The sequence below is a fragment of the Glossina fuscipes genome, unplaced genomic scaffold (assembly GCF_014805625.2).
Source record: "Glossina fuscipes isolate IAEA_lab_2018 unplaced genomic scaffold, Yale_Gfus_2 3, whole genome shotgun sequence".
Lineage (NCBI taxonomy): Eukaryota > Metazoa > Arthropoda > Insecta > Diptera > Glossinidae > Glossina > Glossina fuscipes.
Genome location: NW_023998417.1, coordinates 13,765,310 through 13,780,033, shown reverse-complemented (window position 1 = coordinate 13,780,033; position 14,724 = coordinate 13,765,310). Strand labels below are relative to the sequence as shown.

At 33.5% G+C, this 14,724-nt stretch overlaps 3 protein-coding genes across 3 annotated transcripts in view; 2 read left to right on the top strand and 1 right to left on the bottom strand.

The window, feature by feature from the left end:
* On the top strand, positions 1-6,781 carry LOC119634583. Its single transcript, XM_038028825.1, has 4 exons — positions 1-81; positions 146-181; positions 6,257-6,345; positions 6,430-6,781. Exons 1-4 carry the CDS (start codon positions 1-3, stop codon positions 6,779-6,781), a joined length of 558 nt encoding a protein of 185 aa, XP_037884753.1.
* LOC119634644 (sarcocystatin-A-like) lies at positions 3,287-3,981 on the bottom strand. The gene is made up of 2 exons (XM_038028908.1): positions 3,692-3,981; positions 3,287-3,617 (listed from the first exon to the last, which is right to left on the bottom strand). The coding sequence occupies exons 1-2, from the start codon at positions 3,946-3,948 to the stop codon at positions 3,416-3,418; spliced, it is 459 nt and encodes a 152-aa protein (XP_037884836.1). The 5' UTR covers positions 3,949-3,981; the 3' UTR covers positions 3,287-3,415.
* Positions 6,782-12,877: 6,096 nt separating the features above from the next.
* Positions 12,878-14,724, top strand: part of LOC119634636 (cGMP-specific 3',5'-cyclic phosphodiesterase) — a 41,923-nt gene continuing 40,076 nt past the window's right edge. The window contains exon 1 of the mRNA XM_038028899.1: positions 12,878-14,155. The gene's annotated coding sequence lies outside the window, so the exon portion shown is untranslated. The remainder of the gene's footprint in view (positions 14,156-14,724) is intronic.

The window sequence follows — 14,724 nt, the reverse complement described above, 5'->3', positions numbered from 1 at the left end:
ATGAGTTCACCACATATCAGGTTTTTCATAACTCAATTAATAAACGTATTTATCTGTAGTTTATTTATTTGGCGGCAAAGTGTAAATGTTAGTGAAAATTCTCAAAAGACTGATTAAAAATATTTTGTTAAATTCTTTTTTTCAGAACGGTCTTTGTATAAGGGCTTCGTGTTTAACTGAGGTAAGTCGACATTATCACTCACAAGACGTGATCGCCCAATATCCAATAACAGCTTCATTTTCAATGTTATTTCCGCGTAGAAGCGTTCACTGCAGGCATTGTTAAAAAAAAAGATACATTTCAAGAACCTTTTCAAATCTGTTGTTTGTCCATTGCTTCTCAAGCCCAATGAATTAGACTAGACTTTATGCTCGCGCGATTTTGTTTAAGAAATTCCATAGTCGAAGGCACGTCTTGCTTTTATTGCGTTCGGAAGACTCGTAAATAAATATTCTTTCATAGCCATCTTGGTCTGCATTTAATGAACGGCTACGTGTAGGTCTGCATATAAGACTGCGCGAAGAGCTGTGACTGTGAACGTGATTTGATCTGTAAAAACGAAGCGTTTGATGCCTTGTCGAATTACTATTTTTACAAGACAAGGCTGAAGGAATTACATATCTCCGACAATTAAAAAAAAAAAAGAACGGCCGTCAAAGGAATTCAGTAATGCTGTAACGACATTGCACGGTACTTTTGATGTTCGAATTGTCAAATGTAAATGGACTTGTTCCTTAGTTGATTACCTTTCATGACGAACTCTGTAAAATATCATAAAAACTCTAACTAAACAAGTATAAATTATTTTATCTTTTCTGCGATGACTCTATTGTTCTCAGTTGCGAGTAATGGAAATTGTAGTTGTGTGACATAAATTCTTTTGTTCTTCATTAGTTGAAATATTTCGTTAACATGTTCGCAATTTGTTTAACGCTTTCATTTTGAATATTTTGAATAATTTTTGAATTTACATTTGTTTTTTTTATTTATTTATTTATTTATTATTTTTTTTTTTTTGTAACAATTAGTTTGCTTACTCATAGTTACAAACTAAGTTTTTTATGTAAAGCGTTTTGTCAGTTTCGTGAAAATGTGGTCGTTTTTGAAGGAGCTGTCTGTATCAGACAGAACGTTCATCTGATATAAATAACTATTGCATGATTTTGTAGAAAGAACGAATCGTCTTGCTCAGCCTGAAAAGTTGGTTTCAATATTTCCACGCCAGCGCATCTTTTGCTGGATAGTCATTAACAAAAATACACCTGACAAATCTGTAATGACTAAAATACCAGAAATCTAAAAAGCGATTCTCATTTTCAAAAAAAAAAAAGGGAAGAAAAGGAAAAACTGAATTTCCCGAACAAATACCTCAAAAAATTGATGTGTAGTTGAAGAAAAGGCTTACAATTTTTTTGATATTACACAAACACTTTCCGATATTTACCCAAGAACCCTCTTCATACAGAGGGTCAGTTCTTTCCGAAATATGTAGAATGCGGGTATTTAAATATTCCGACTACTAAAAATTGACGTAAATATATGTATATCATTTATGTATATAATTAACATATTTTCCTGCAATTTTCCCCGATTCAATAATTTATTGGTTGGATTTGTAGTAAACGCCCAACTAACTTTTCTGGTCTTTTTTAAGTCTTCTTCAAATTTTTCAAATCCCATAAATGTGACAATATTTAGCAGACCTATAGGATGTCGCGAGTTCGAATTGAAGAATCGCTGATTTGTTTGTGCTCTGGTGTTGTACGTTATTTTTAATTGCCAACTGTTATTGATTGCTACTGATGATTAGTTTACCCTCTAATTAGGAGATTGACTAAGGCTATGACTAACATTATAAACACCTCACTGAACTCTAGATAAATACAGCCAAAGGAGAAATTATGTTGGACTTGGACCCATCGCCAGTAATTATATATTGTGTGCATTATTGTCTATCAATAAAAAAATTCATATGTTTCATGGGAAGCATGCGTATATAGCGATAAATTCGATCGCCCATTTCAAATTATATTTTCATAAAACTCAGCTCTTTATGTCATTTTTCAAGCCCTATTAAATATTATATGACATTTTATATTCGTTACGCATATGCTGTTTATAGATCAAGGCAAGTTATTGTTTTATTAAATAACTAATAAGAAAATTTGAGATGAACGCTTTATAGGTACGGTATAAACCTAAAGCTTTAGCAATCAACGGTTCCATATAGAGAATATTTATTTGGAATTGACTAGACCTTCATATTTTCTGTTATTAAGTAAAGGAAAAAGAAAAAACGAACTCTTTTTCTCTTCTTATCCCATGCTGCACCGTTGCTTAGATGTGGCTTTATTTTTTGACAATTTCATCTTAATGTTATCTTAAGAATCTTTCGTCTGGATGATGATGACATTCATCTTTCAAATTCTCCTTGCTTGGCTCTGTAGTGCTAACCGTTTCGAGTATGAAAATTTTCTGGAATTATTGAAGAGGCACCTGATCTAAGCACCAACTCGTCGCGTTAGCTTCAGATTTGTTTTATTTTTTGTAAGGAATAGCAAGATATGCTTACATACTTATGCAAATTTGCTTGTCTTGGAAAGAGAAGATTTTTTATCTCAAACCAGTAGGAAACGAAGTGTATATATGTGCATCCGTGGTCATAGGTAAATTTTTCAAAATATTCGTTTATGAATATCTTTTCAGAATATTAGTAATGTTGCACCTGTCACTTGGGCCTAGTCGGGCTTTTGACAATCGTTTAAAACGCCTTCTCCGCACCTCTGCAAGAAACTGAGTAGGACGCCAAAGAATTTGTAGGATTTGGTAGCTAGCCCCTCAAATGACAGTAGTCAAGCAAGCAATATTCCCATTCGTTCCGTTAGGTTTTTTTGGTTCATAAATCTTAGTCAAAGAAATCAAACTAAAAATTGTTTAACCCATTTGGACTTGTGCGTAAAAATTTTCAAGAATTTATAATCTAATCTCTATACGCGACTCATTTCATACCTTAAAGAGAAACTACAACGATAGAGCGTTGCGGATGTCTTACCTAAGCAATACAATAAACGAAATTGGTTGCCCATAAAAGTCAACTAATGTAGTGTATTAAAATTGGAGCTATCAACCATTGTCTGGACCGATTTAATCCAAAATTGAGAAAAGACAAGTATTTTTTATAAGCTACACTTACCAAAACTTCTTGCAAAAAAAGCACTAATTATCGAAATAAACTTAACATAGAGTGTCTTCCACTGAAACGTAATCGTGTTATTAAATTGAATATTTCGAATTAAAAAAAGTTCAAATTTTAAAATTTATTGGTAAAGTCTTTTACATGCACAGCATAAGATAACACTTGAGTAGGCACAGCTTTAAAAACATGCGATCGAATATAATTTTTTTTTTTTCCTTCTAAGCGTCATGTCTTTTTATCACTAGTTCTTCACCGGGGCATATAAAGGTCACTTGAACGGCATTGTTGATTAGCCAAGGCTGAGACCAAATCTCTATATCACATTCTTTTATTGCGTGCACACCATCACCTAGAACAACTTTCATCTTGTATAAAACTCCCGAAACTACCTGGGATGTGGCCGAGTTTATTTTAACGAGTCTTGAAACGGACGATAAAATAAAAGGAATAATTACACAAGATATCAATTATATATCAATTATTGAACAGCTTACTGATAAACAGGTCCATCACCGGCGGCCAATTTCGTTAGGGATTTTTGTAGCGTCTTCTCCGCAACACGTAAATCTTCGCCTTCCAATTGACGTGGGCAACCCACACAAGACTCACTTTTGCCTTTAACGATTTCTTGTTTTTCCTCACGTAAGTCATTGTCGTTCAATTGATTACCTTTGGCCAGAACCATTATTGAAATAAAGGCTAACGCGGTAAACAGTAATTTGAAATTAAACATTTTCTTGTTGTAAAGCATAATACTCGAGTGGACGTTTAACCACAAACTGAAGATCTAAAGACACAATTCATGAATTTTATAAATTTAAATTAAAAAAAGAAAAAATATTCACACTCTCTTCAGTTCTTGAGTGCAAATCAGTATTTGCTCTCAGCCAAGTCCTTAAGTTACTATATAAAAGCTTTAGGTTTTTGTTTAATCAACTGTGAAGAACCACAACGGCTTGAATTGTTACTACACAGAAAATTGTCTTGATTCAAGTACATCTTCCCGCCCAAATACTTGTGCTAATGTTGATCAGGGAACAATGAAATTGTTTGAGATTGCATTTATACGTCCAGGATTACTTTAGTATTGAAACAAAGGCGAGGTTGCCTGTAAAACCAAGCGGAAAAGTCAAATGTTAGCTTTATTTTGGTCTTTGCATTGTTAGCTCGGAAGTGACAAGTGCCAGCTAAGTCAACAAGACTAAGAACATGCATGCAGCCATTGTGAGACCCGTGATGTTACAAACGGAGTCATAAACCCAATGTAATCCATTTTTATGATGGAATGATGTAAAATAAACGAAAATATCTTTGTAATACACTTACTCAGAGTGCTTGTGCAAGAGACGTTCATACAAGTATATAAAAACAGTGTACCGAAGTTTAAGGGAATATTGGTAATTTATGGGCTCAATTAGTTGATTGAGCGAAAAATTTCTCCCGAATTTCGTAATGAGATTAGAAGATTCTCTTAAGTTTGATCACCACAGGGCTATCCTAACCTACATACTCTTTAATCAGATTAAGTTTGAAAGCTTGCAAGTCTGTTAGTTCGTTTGGTTTTTTGAAAAAGTTGCAAAATTCACGTGACATATCGAAATATCGAGATCGTTCGAACTTCAACAGATATACGCACGGAGTACAAGTCTTATAATAATTAAGAGTATTCATATTCTATGACTTCTCCAAGGCATTATTTTATAAATGAAGACTTCGCCGCATCCTTTAGTGGAACCTAGGGAATGTCAAAAGAGAAGAAACCCGAAAATTGAAAATCCGAAAAGAAATGATTCGAGCAATTGCGTTGCTCAGTCTTAAGGATATCAGGGTCGCTGTGTACCCGCAGTTGAGCTCTTATTTTGTCTTAGGAAAGAGGGCGTCTGCTTAGAATTTTTCAAAATTGTGTACCTAGTCCGACATATGCGTTATTTTAGAAAATGTGAAGCGAAATGACGAAAACTTCTCTTGGCAGCGAAATACTTTCTTAAGTTGAGTTTCTCTAGTTATAGTAAGTTATCGTAAGTAGAACTAGATATGAGAGAGTGCACATTGTCCACGAGAGTTTGCGTGTTGTAAACTGATTTGAGATTTTCTTCCAACCATTGGTTCGTTTATTTCCACCTCTGTATCGGAATGTCGCGATTACGAAACTTTGTAGAAAATTTCTTTGGCTGAAAAGGTTCAATCCACCTATTAGTAAATTATGCTTCGAGCTGAAAAATTTTTATTCAGCAATGGGCAATATAATAAGAATACACAATATAATAATCAAATAATAATGGTGACATGAATTCCGAATTCAAATATTTCCCAATAAGTCCATTGAAGCGTCAATATCATTTTTACATAAACAACGTAGATGCTAGAGATCCATAATTACGCAAGTTTATGCACTTCGTTGCACATATGCATATGCAATACCGCAGGAGAACTGGAGAACAACAAAAGAAAAATGATCGCTTTTCTCTCAGCTATAGATATTTCTGCGTGGTTTTGTTTTTAATGTCTACGGTCTTGTACGGCGGTCAACTATATTTTCAATTATGAGAATCATGTTAAACGTTTCTCCAATTTTCCCGAGCTAGTAAGAATATGTTGATCTCGTTTGAACCAATTATTCAGATTGTGTGATAGGATTTACTGGGGCTAAACTTTCATATTTATGTTTACTACCGATTCATAGAAGGTATAAAAGTATTTCAATAATAAAATAACACTTATGAGCGAATTCAGGCGTTATCACCCAGCGCCGTAAGAGCTTGTGATTGTGCGTTCTCTTCTCATAGCTTTTGTGACTTTGTATCCAATGTGGTATGCCCGAGCAAGAGTCACAATAAAAACTCTCTTCAATATTAAATTTCTCATAAAACAAGGAAAACTACAGAACGCAATTGTTGTGACTACCTTGTAACTAGCCAGTCGTTGTGATATTGCTCCGAGTATGGCTATTAGGTGCATTTACCGAGGTAAAATTGATGAGAACGGAATATAGTAAAAGATAAAGTTTTGTATCAATACGGATGTTAAGACATTATTTCTCTTTCCTTTCTCATTTACAGTTGACGGAGGATGAGAGCAATGCTACTCTACAATACGTACTGGACAAGTATGATCAAGTTAAACTAAAAATTATGGGTCAACCCGTATCGTATGTTTTGGATTTCTGCGTTTAATTCTCTTCAGCTCTTTGAAAGAAATAATTTTTTTTTGTTCGATTTTCTCATTATTTTAGTATTTACGGTATGCGTTTGACATACGACGATGAAGAGGAATTAAATATACATTTCAAATATGTCGATAATACACAGCAAGATGTAATACAGAATTGTGTTTTTGTTATTTACCATCGCAGCAATGAATGCGAGTTGATACAAACAATCTGTAATACATTTTTGCCTATAACGCCACGACCGCTATTGAAGCTTAATGATTTGCGAGTGTGCAATGACAACGACGTGCAACTGGTAGAAATGAAGGAATTCGTAAAGGAATTGCAAACAGAAGCAACACCGTCAACAGCATCAACGTCAGTGACAGAAGTAGAACAAGAACACGTTGATGAAACAACTGTAACGAAAGCATGAATGATGGACAGCAGTTTAATAGAGGGTTAGAGAAGCGGAAATGCTGATGGCTCTCAGATTCGAAAGCGTATGCTGCTGGCAATAAGTTTTCTGTGTCAATACTTTCCTTGTTTAAATAAATATTTACAAACTTTTAGAAATAGCTAAGTTACTTATATTTTTCAATTCGGAAATCTATGTCATTCTTTACTTTTTTTTCGGACACTTTCTATGAATGAATGAGGAAATATTCTTCTTACTTACAATTGACGTAATGTTTTCCAGTCTCTAAAATCGGATAAACAACATTTCAAGTGCGCTGTGAAACCGCAGACATTTAAACCGCATTGAAATAAATGTGTGTGTGACATACACAGATCTAATTAAATTTCGGTGAGGATAGTCAAGGAAGAGAGCAGAACGGAGAGTAAGTTTAGTTGTATACAAAGCACATAGTCTGTGTTATCTCTAATCCGGTTCGGCGGGCAAGAATGTAGCACTTTTATCTATTAACAGGAAGCTGCAAAAAAATATTAACAAAGCTTGGGACGAAACGAAGTACGAATTGCATTGAACACAAAACGAATCATAAAAAACTATCCTCTTGTGCATGTTTGTGATTAAAACACGTTGAAGATCTCGACCTTTCATTTAGGATAGGCCAAATGCCAACAAAAAGACGTATTTTGTATTTCAATTTCCCAATTGCCGAACTTGAAACTCGGCAAATAAACGTACAACAAATGGTAAAAGCATTTCATAGCCCTCGTTGATCGATTCCAGCTCTTGCAGCTTTGGGCATTTTAAAATGTAAAATCTGGACCTTATTTGCTATAATTATTATGATAGGAAAAGTCTTCAAAATATTGTATATTGAGTGGATATCGACAATTTCTTTTGTTTATACGAAATTTATTTATATTTTCTTTGCATTTGTTTTTGGCTTCATTGTAGCTAAAAATAATTAGGTGAATAATTCAAACAAAAGTTGAATAGAATGCGAAGATTAAAGAAAATCCCCATTTAATTCGCAATAACAGAACTGATTGTATTTTTAAGGGTTATTGGGAGAGCTAGCAGACGGGAGAGAAACGCCAGCAATTTTGTTCTCTAAACAATTTGGAGCATTAAATTGTTATGACGGAAAGAAGAAGCAACGCAAACCGGTAAAGATAAAAATGAGCGCGCAAAACGGGAGAGAGAGCATAAGCGCATACTCACAAAATAAACGAAAAAAGAGAAAAACAGCTGAGCCAGTTTGCAAAAGCAAAACTATTATTTAATATTTGTCGTTTCGTTTTAGTTTTTTAGTTGTAAAATTATGACAGTGAAAAACGGGGGTTCGTAGAACAGCGGGAAATTGTTAAAAATTTTGCGGCGCCTGAACTAATTTGTGAAAAAAATGCAATTGCAATGCAATTAAAAGTAAGTGTGAAAGTGATGAGCGAAGCAAAACAAGCAAGAAGCTTGAGAACTTTTGCTAAAAAAAATTAAAAACAAAAAATATAAAACAAACTGTAATTAAGAATGGTTATGAACAATTTTTGTATGCTCTTTCTTGTTGAATGATTTCGTATTACAATCGCTTAATCAATCGCTCTTGAATACACTGCACTGCATAACAAACTCAATACATTCATTCTTTTATCCTTAACAAGGTTATAAATATTTCGATGGCTGCATTTTGTTACCATAACGAACGATAGCTAACAGAGAGCGGAGAGCAATTGAGCGAGCGAAATTAGGAAAGTGTTTTAGTTTCCTTCGTCTAGTCATCCAAATGACAACGAGTTTCACGGAGTTTAAAACTCTGCACTACGTTAATATTCAGTATTCAGAATTTGGCTAATGCCGAGATCCCATCGGTCACAATAATTAAGCAACAGTAAATTATGAAAGATTATAGAAAGATAAAGGCGCAAGAAAAAATTGAAAAAGCCAAGAAATAAGAAAATAGCGAGCGGAAAACGTGTATTTTGTAGTAGTGTTTAATGTTATCGGCTATACAGTGCGAAATCGCAACATGTAAGCTAAAAGTGCGATTGCTTCTTTAGTTGGGAGAGGCACGTAAACAGTGTATAAATATATATATATGCATATATATAAATATATATATATAAACATATACGTACGTGAGAGAAGCATGATAATTAAAATTGTAAACAAAACAATGTGTTTTGCAAAACTATACAAAATAAAATAAAAGGGAGTAACGGAACTCTCAATATATGTATAAATTTAGATATACTCGTATATACATGCACACTCTTAGTAGGAAATTCGAAAGGTATCTCCAAGGCTCACTGTATCAGTTGGTTTGTACGATCGTTCGTAAACAAATAAATATAAACATGAATGTCGACCTTACCCGAAGGGTTCTATCAATAATAATAATACAAGACAAAATGAAACTGATTTCCTTGGGAATAGATCAAAAAAATGCGGACATAGGTAAATTCCCTACGATTGAACCTCGAAACTGTTGCTTTTCCCGACAGTGAAGCTAAATTTATTTGTTTAAGGGTATAAATTACGTGCACATAACCTGTGCAGAAGAGGGAAACGTCAAGGCGTTTCTGACGATTGGAAAAAGTTGGCAGTGCGCAGAATCTGTTTTTGTACCGCCCACTAAAAGAAAGACAGAATAATCATGTAGGTGAACATATAATTTTTAGATAAGAAATCGTTCAGATCGACCCTTCTCTTCCCAAAGAATATAGCATAAACAATTACTTTCCTATTTCTACATTTTCAGAAAGAACTACTTTCGTTTTTAAACATGTATCCGATATAAGCCGAAGGTAGCCCGTTCGAAACGCTTGACCGAAAACTGACGTCGTCTCAGCTGCTCGTATCGCTCGTATTTTATCTATGAGCGGGTAGAAAGCTAAGATTTTTTATATACGTATTTATTTCGGTCTTAGGAATAATTCAGATTATATATACGATAAAATAATTAGAAAATGTATTTTAATCGGTCAGAAGTTCGTCTATTCCAGCGCTATGTTAATCTGGTTACTTTATATGTGGTGGGTGCTTGAGATTCGCTTTAAGCCGGTTATCTTTTATTACATGCTTTCTTTCATAACATTTGTTAACACAATTGTCAGCATGTGCGTACGAACATGCTCCTACATGTACCATCTGTGCATCGTGTTTAGTGTCTTATTATTCTCGTTATCATTCAATAAAAAAAAGTAGTTTTTTTCGCGTTCTATTAGCGTTTTTTTTTTTGCATATATATAGCGCATGCTTTTTTTTTAGTTTTTACCTATTTCCTGATATTATTTTGGTTGAATTATTCTTTTCTTCTGTTAGTACAATGTTTTATTGCAAGTAATAATGCAAATACCATATCAAACATGGCGTTAGTTACGTATAAAATTATGTAGCATCGGATGCTGCGTACACTATGTGCATGTACATTCATGTATTTTCCAATATCCTTTTCCTACTTATCTAAAAGAACACATTTTAATAGACTTTCGTTGAATGCAATATTCTTGGTTTCTTTAAGTCAAAGAAGGATACATCGCCCAGTAATCGTACAGAGAATCGTACAAAGAAACTTTGAAACACTTAAGCATTTTCTAATATTAACATTGTAAATTTCGAATTAAAATGCTAATGGAAATAATGCCACTTAAAAATTCGTTTAAATGTTTCGCCTTTGAAAGCATATTCCAAAAATTAAAAAAAGGGAATACTTTTGGTAATATTGGTCTGCAATTTTCAGAGATATATACTTAATATAGCAGTAGAGTAAAAGTGGTCGACTTTATTGCTCTGTATAAAGACCGAGTCTGATGTTTAATCTGGTACACTCAAAATGGTGCTTTGCTTAGAGGGATAGTAATAACTCAACCGATGTTATTATTAGTCATAGACAATTTTAATTGAAAAAAAGGAATTGATAAGAAATCCTGAATGATCGACGTTCCAAAGAATTTTTCGCTAACTGTGAACTTGTTAGCGCCACGGGTCACTTTCCCAGCATATTTTTAGGCCGCGTTACAAGTGTCTGGTTATTATCTGATTTAAGTCACAATTGATTTAAGTAGCAATGTATTCAAAATCTCGATTCTATTTCTTGCCTTCAAATAGTATAGAGTTTTACGAATTCTTTTAAACTCGTTCAGCTTTGTGGACTTCAAATTATAAAGTACAAATCAATTGTCGGCATTTCAAGCAGGACGGCTAGACTGATGTACACATGATCTTACAGTCGTCTCAACCATGGCTGCTATAGAAGGAATGGCGGTGATAGTCAGCCGCCGCCGCTCTATCCTAATATAAAAATGCAAAGTAAGCTCTATTTTATTATCTTATTATTAATGAGAAGTCTTCATTGGCCTGCCGCCTTTTCAAAATGCGCAATTGCTTAGATAGTAAGCCCCTTATGACATTTAAGCAGAAAAAGACTTTTAGACATGAGTAAACATTGATCTCTTCATTTGATTGCATTTACTCTAGTGTTGTCATGTGATGGCTTTTTTAGAGCCTAAATTCCTTAGTACAGTTTCTTTCGACTTTTTTAAGATTAGTTTACCTTTTAACGGTTTCTTAAAAATAGCAGTGAAATGTATTCATTCCGAGTAATTGAATAATTTATGAAATTAAATCTCAGTAACATTACCCGCTAGATATAAGTTTGAATCCATTTCCCAAAATCATTTTTCCTTGATTATAAATGACAAACAATCACCGGTCGCTTTGCAATCAATTTCTTAGTGACCCCTGCAATAAAGCAATGGTTTTTTGATGTTTTAGGAATTGTGCAGTAAACCCATGGAGGGCCCTCTGGATATCGATTTATTACTCTATTCTTTGAAGCTTTTTAAGCAATTTGAAATTTCATATCTTTCGATAAATGATTTAAAAAAAGACAATATGATTTTCTATATACTATTAAGAGTTCTTTAAGTGCAACTAAAAGTTGCATAGCTATCATTATCAAATAGAATTGAAGCAAGTTTCTGAATGTTTGAGATTCATTGAAATATCTGAGGCGAGGAGTCGCGTTCCCTTTGAAGCAAATCGATACCGATTCTAAGAAAATATTCTTTGTTTTCAATTTTTCATTTACGATCGTCAGTACCAATCACTGCAGGAGATATACAATAGATATGTTTCAGATTTCGCTTCCCCATAGTCATTTATGCCACTTTAAAAGTACCAACTTGCAATCGCATAACGATCCGTGAATCTGAAAAAAAGAAGATAGCGTGTCGTTGTTTTTTGGCCTATGGAATAAATTCCAATGAATAACTTTACTTTTTGTACAATTTCAGCCACATAACCATTTTATAGCTCAATAACATACATGAATATGCTTCGAGAGCCTCATAAAATACACATACATAAATTACCTTAGTAATGCGTGCATAAAAAGTGGTCAAATAGGGTAGCATTTTATATTATTGGCAATGGGTGTGAGGTTAAATAAGAATTTAGTTACCAAAGGCATTTACTATGAGCTTTATAAAGGTCCTAAAATAGATCCGTTAAATACCTGTGCAATTTAAAGAGTTCTATATGCAGGTGCGTCACGTTGTGTTGGATCCTTCAAAGGCGGTGCACATATACTTGAAAGTCGTTATGTTGATGGCAGTCGACTACGGCAAAGTAATGGTCATTCGTAGTCGAACTGGACGTTTTCACTTAATTTAGTGTTTATCGAAGGTACGATATCAGTACTACACCTCTCGAATGAACAGAAACAACAAAAAAAAAAAAAAAAAAAATTCTTCTTCTAGTTTAGCGTTTTATTGTTCTCTTTAATCCCTTGTTTAGATTATATTACTTAGTCTGCTTATTTAATATTTATAAAGTGCTGTCAGACAGCATTGCTATTAAAAGTAAATACAAATCTTTTTTTGTACTCTTTTTCTTTATACGGTGGTTGATTGGTGGAGGGGAAAGGGGGGGGGGGGGGGGGAGGGGTTTTTTTTTTGTACTTTTTAAAAACCTGATATGTTTTAAATAAATTTTGTTGCAAAAACCGAAAGGGTTTATCATAAAAAGGTTACTCTTTGCTTAGGAATGATTGTTCCAAGCAAAAGTTTCTTACGCAATACATTTATAAGCACACGTATTTAAGAAAATCGTCATGTCCGTCTATGCCCCTTTGAGTCACATTTCACAATGATGCTGGTTATTGTTGTAAGCGATGAGGTTGACCTTTTCTACTATTTTTCTTTTCTTGTTTTTTTGTACTTGAATTAGAAGCACATTAAACTTATTCAGAATGTTATAAGTTGTTGTTCTTGTTGTTGTCGTTGTTAATTTAACTCATTTTTCTATTGTGATATTCTAAATAACGCATCCAAGTTTTACGTCAGCAAATATTGTTCATAAATGCAATGCAGTTTAGAATTTCAGAGCATTTTCTGTTCATTTTTCCTTTTAAATATTATGAAAATAAACATAATGAACTTTATAGAAATTTTCGTTTTTGTGAACTTTTTGCATTTTCCATAATGTTGAATGCTCATAATATTATGCTATTTGAAACTTTATACTTTTGTTATAGCAAAACGAAAAACTTTATTGCAGTTATCTGCGTAATATTATTATTTTTCACCATATTTTAATGTATAGAGTCTTTTGCTTGCATATAACAAAGTTAAGTGTAGCTTTCGTAAGCCCGAAGGGGTGTAAAAAGTAAATATTACTTAAAGGAGCCATAGAAACAAAGAAGAAGAAAATATATATATACTTTGATGAAAGTCTTTATTGTCGGGCTTGTCGAGTAGAGTAGTAAAGTAAGTAGGTCGACGAGTTCTTTTTCTTTGAACTGAGGCCATGTCAGCATATCTTACTTACTTACATGTATTATGAAAAAATAAAATTGAACATATTTTTGATTGACCTTTTATCTCAAGCTACGCATTCAAGCTTAGAAAGAAAGATGTTCGAGGCGTTGCGGGAAATATGTTAATCATCATTAAAAATAATTTTCTGTCAGATTCAGACAGGCAGCCCTGCAATCGACCATTAACCGCTAAGCAAACGATCTCTTATTGAAGAGCTTGCGCCCGTACCTTTCCGTGTTATAATTAAACTAACATAAAAAGTTCTATAAAATAAACAAACCATCAGTAAACATTTGAAATTGTGCCAAAAAAACAAAAAGAAAACCAAAAAAAAAAAAAAAAAAAAAAAAACTGTCACACTAATGTAAACACTTCGGACTATAAACATATACAAAAAATACATAAAAAAATCTCTGCCTCCGATAATGCAGGTCGAGTAAATAATAAAAGAAACTCGTGTGTTTTCTTATTTGTGAGTAAAAACAAACAAAAAATAATTTCAGCTTTTTTAACGCTACTAGACATTCTGCCGTTGAAAAACATTGATTTTTATATCAACAAGAATAGTACATATGAGCAGGTAAGTTTTCCCCACTTGGGTTAAAGTGACTGTAATGTGATAGTAAAAACAAATTTTCTTCGAAAGAAAGATAAGACAAAGACAAAAATAAAGGAATCAAATATGGATTAACTAGAAACTTTTTATACCTACTTGTGCAGAGAATTATTGGGAAAAAGACTGCGAACGTGACGGCGAACGTAAGAGTAAGCATTTTGTTACATAACATTATGAGAGCGTTACTCACAAGCCAATATGTCTCAATACATCACTGTCGCTAGTGCCTATGCATGCCATATCAAAGACAAACACACACATACGCATACCTACGTACATGCATACATGCAAGCAGACTTCCGCTGCTTATGCTTGACATTACATACTGAACAAAACGCATCTACACAAATCAGCAGAATAATGTGATGCAAGCTTTTTTTTGTTCACTAACAATTCCACGACATTGCACTTTGATTCCCTTTTGATTTTCGCAATAATGTGCGAATATTGATTTAATTTGGTTAATTAATTTCAACTTTTTTAACTTAATCCGATGAAAATGAAAGAAATGCATTTAAGGGTAAAATTGTGAT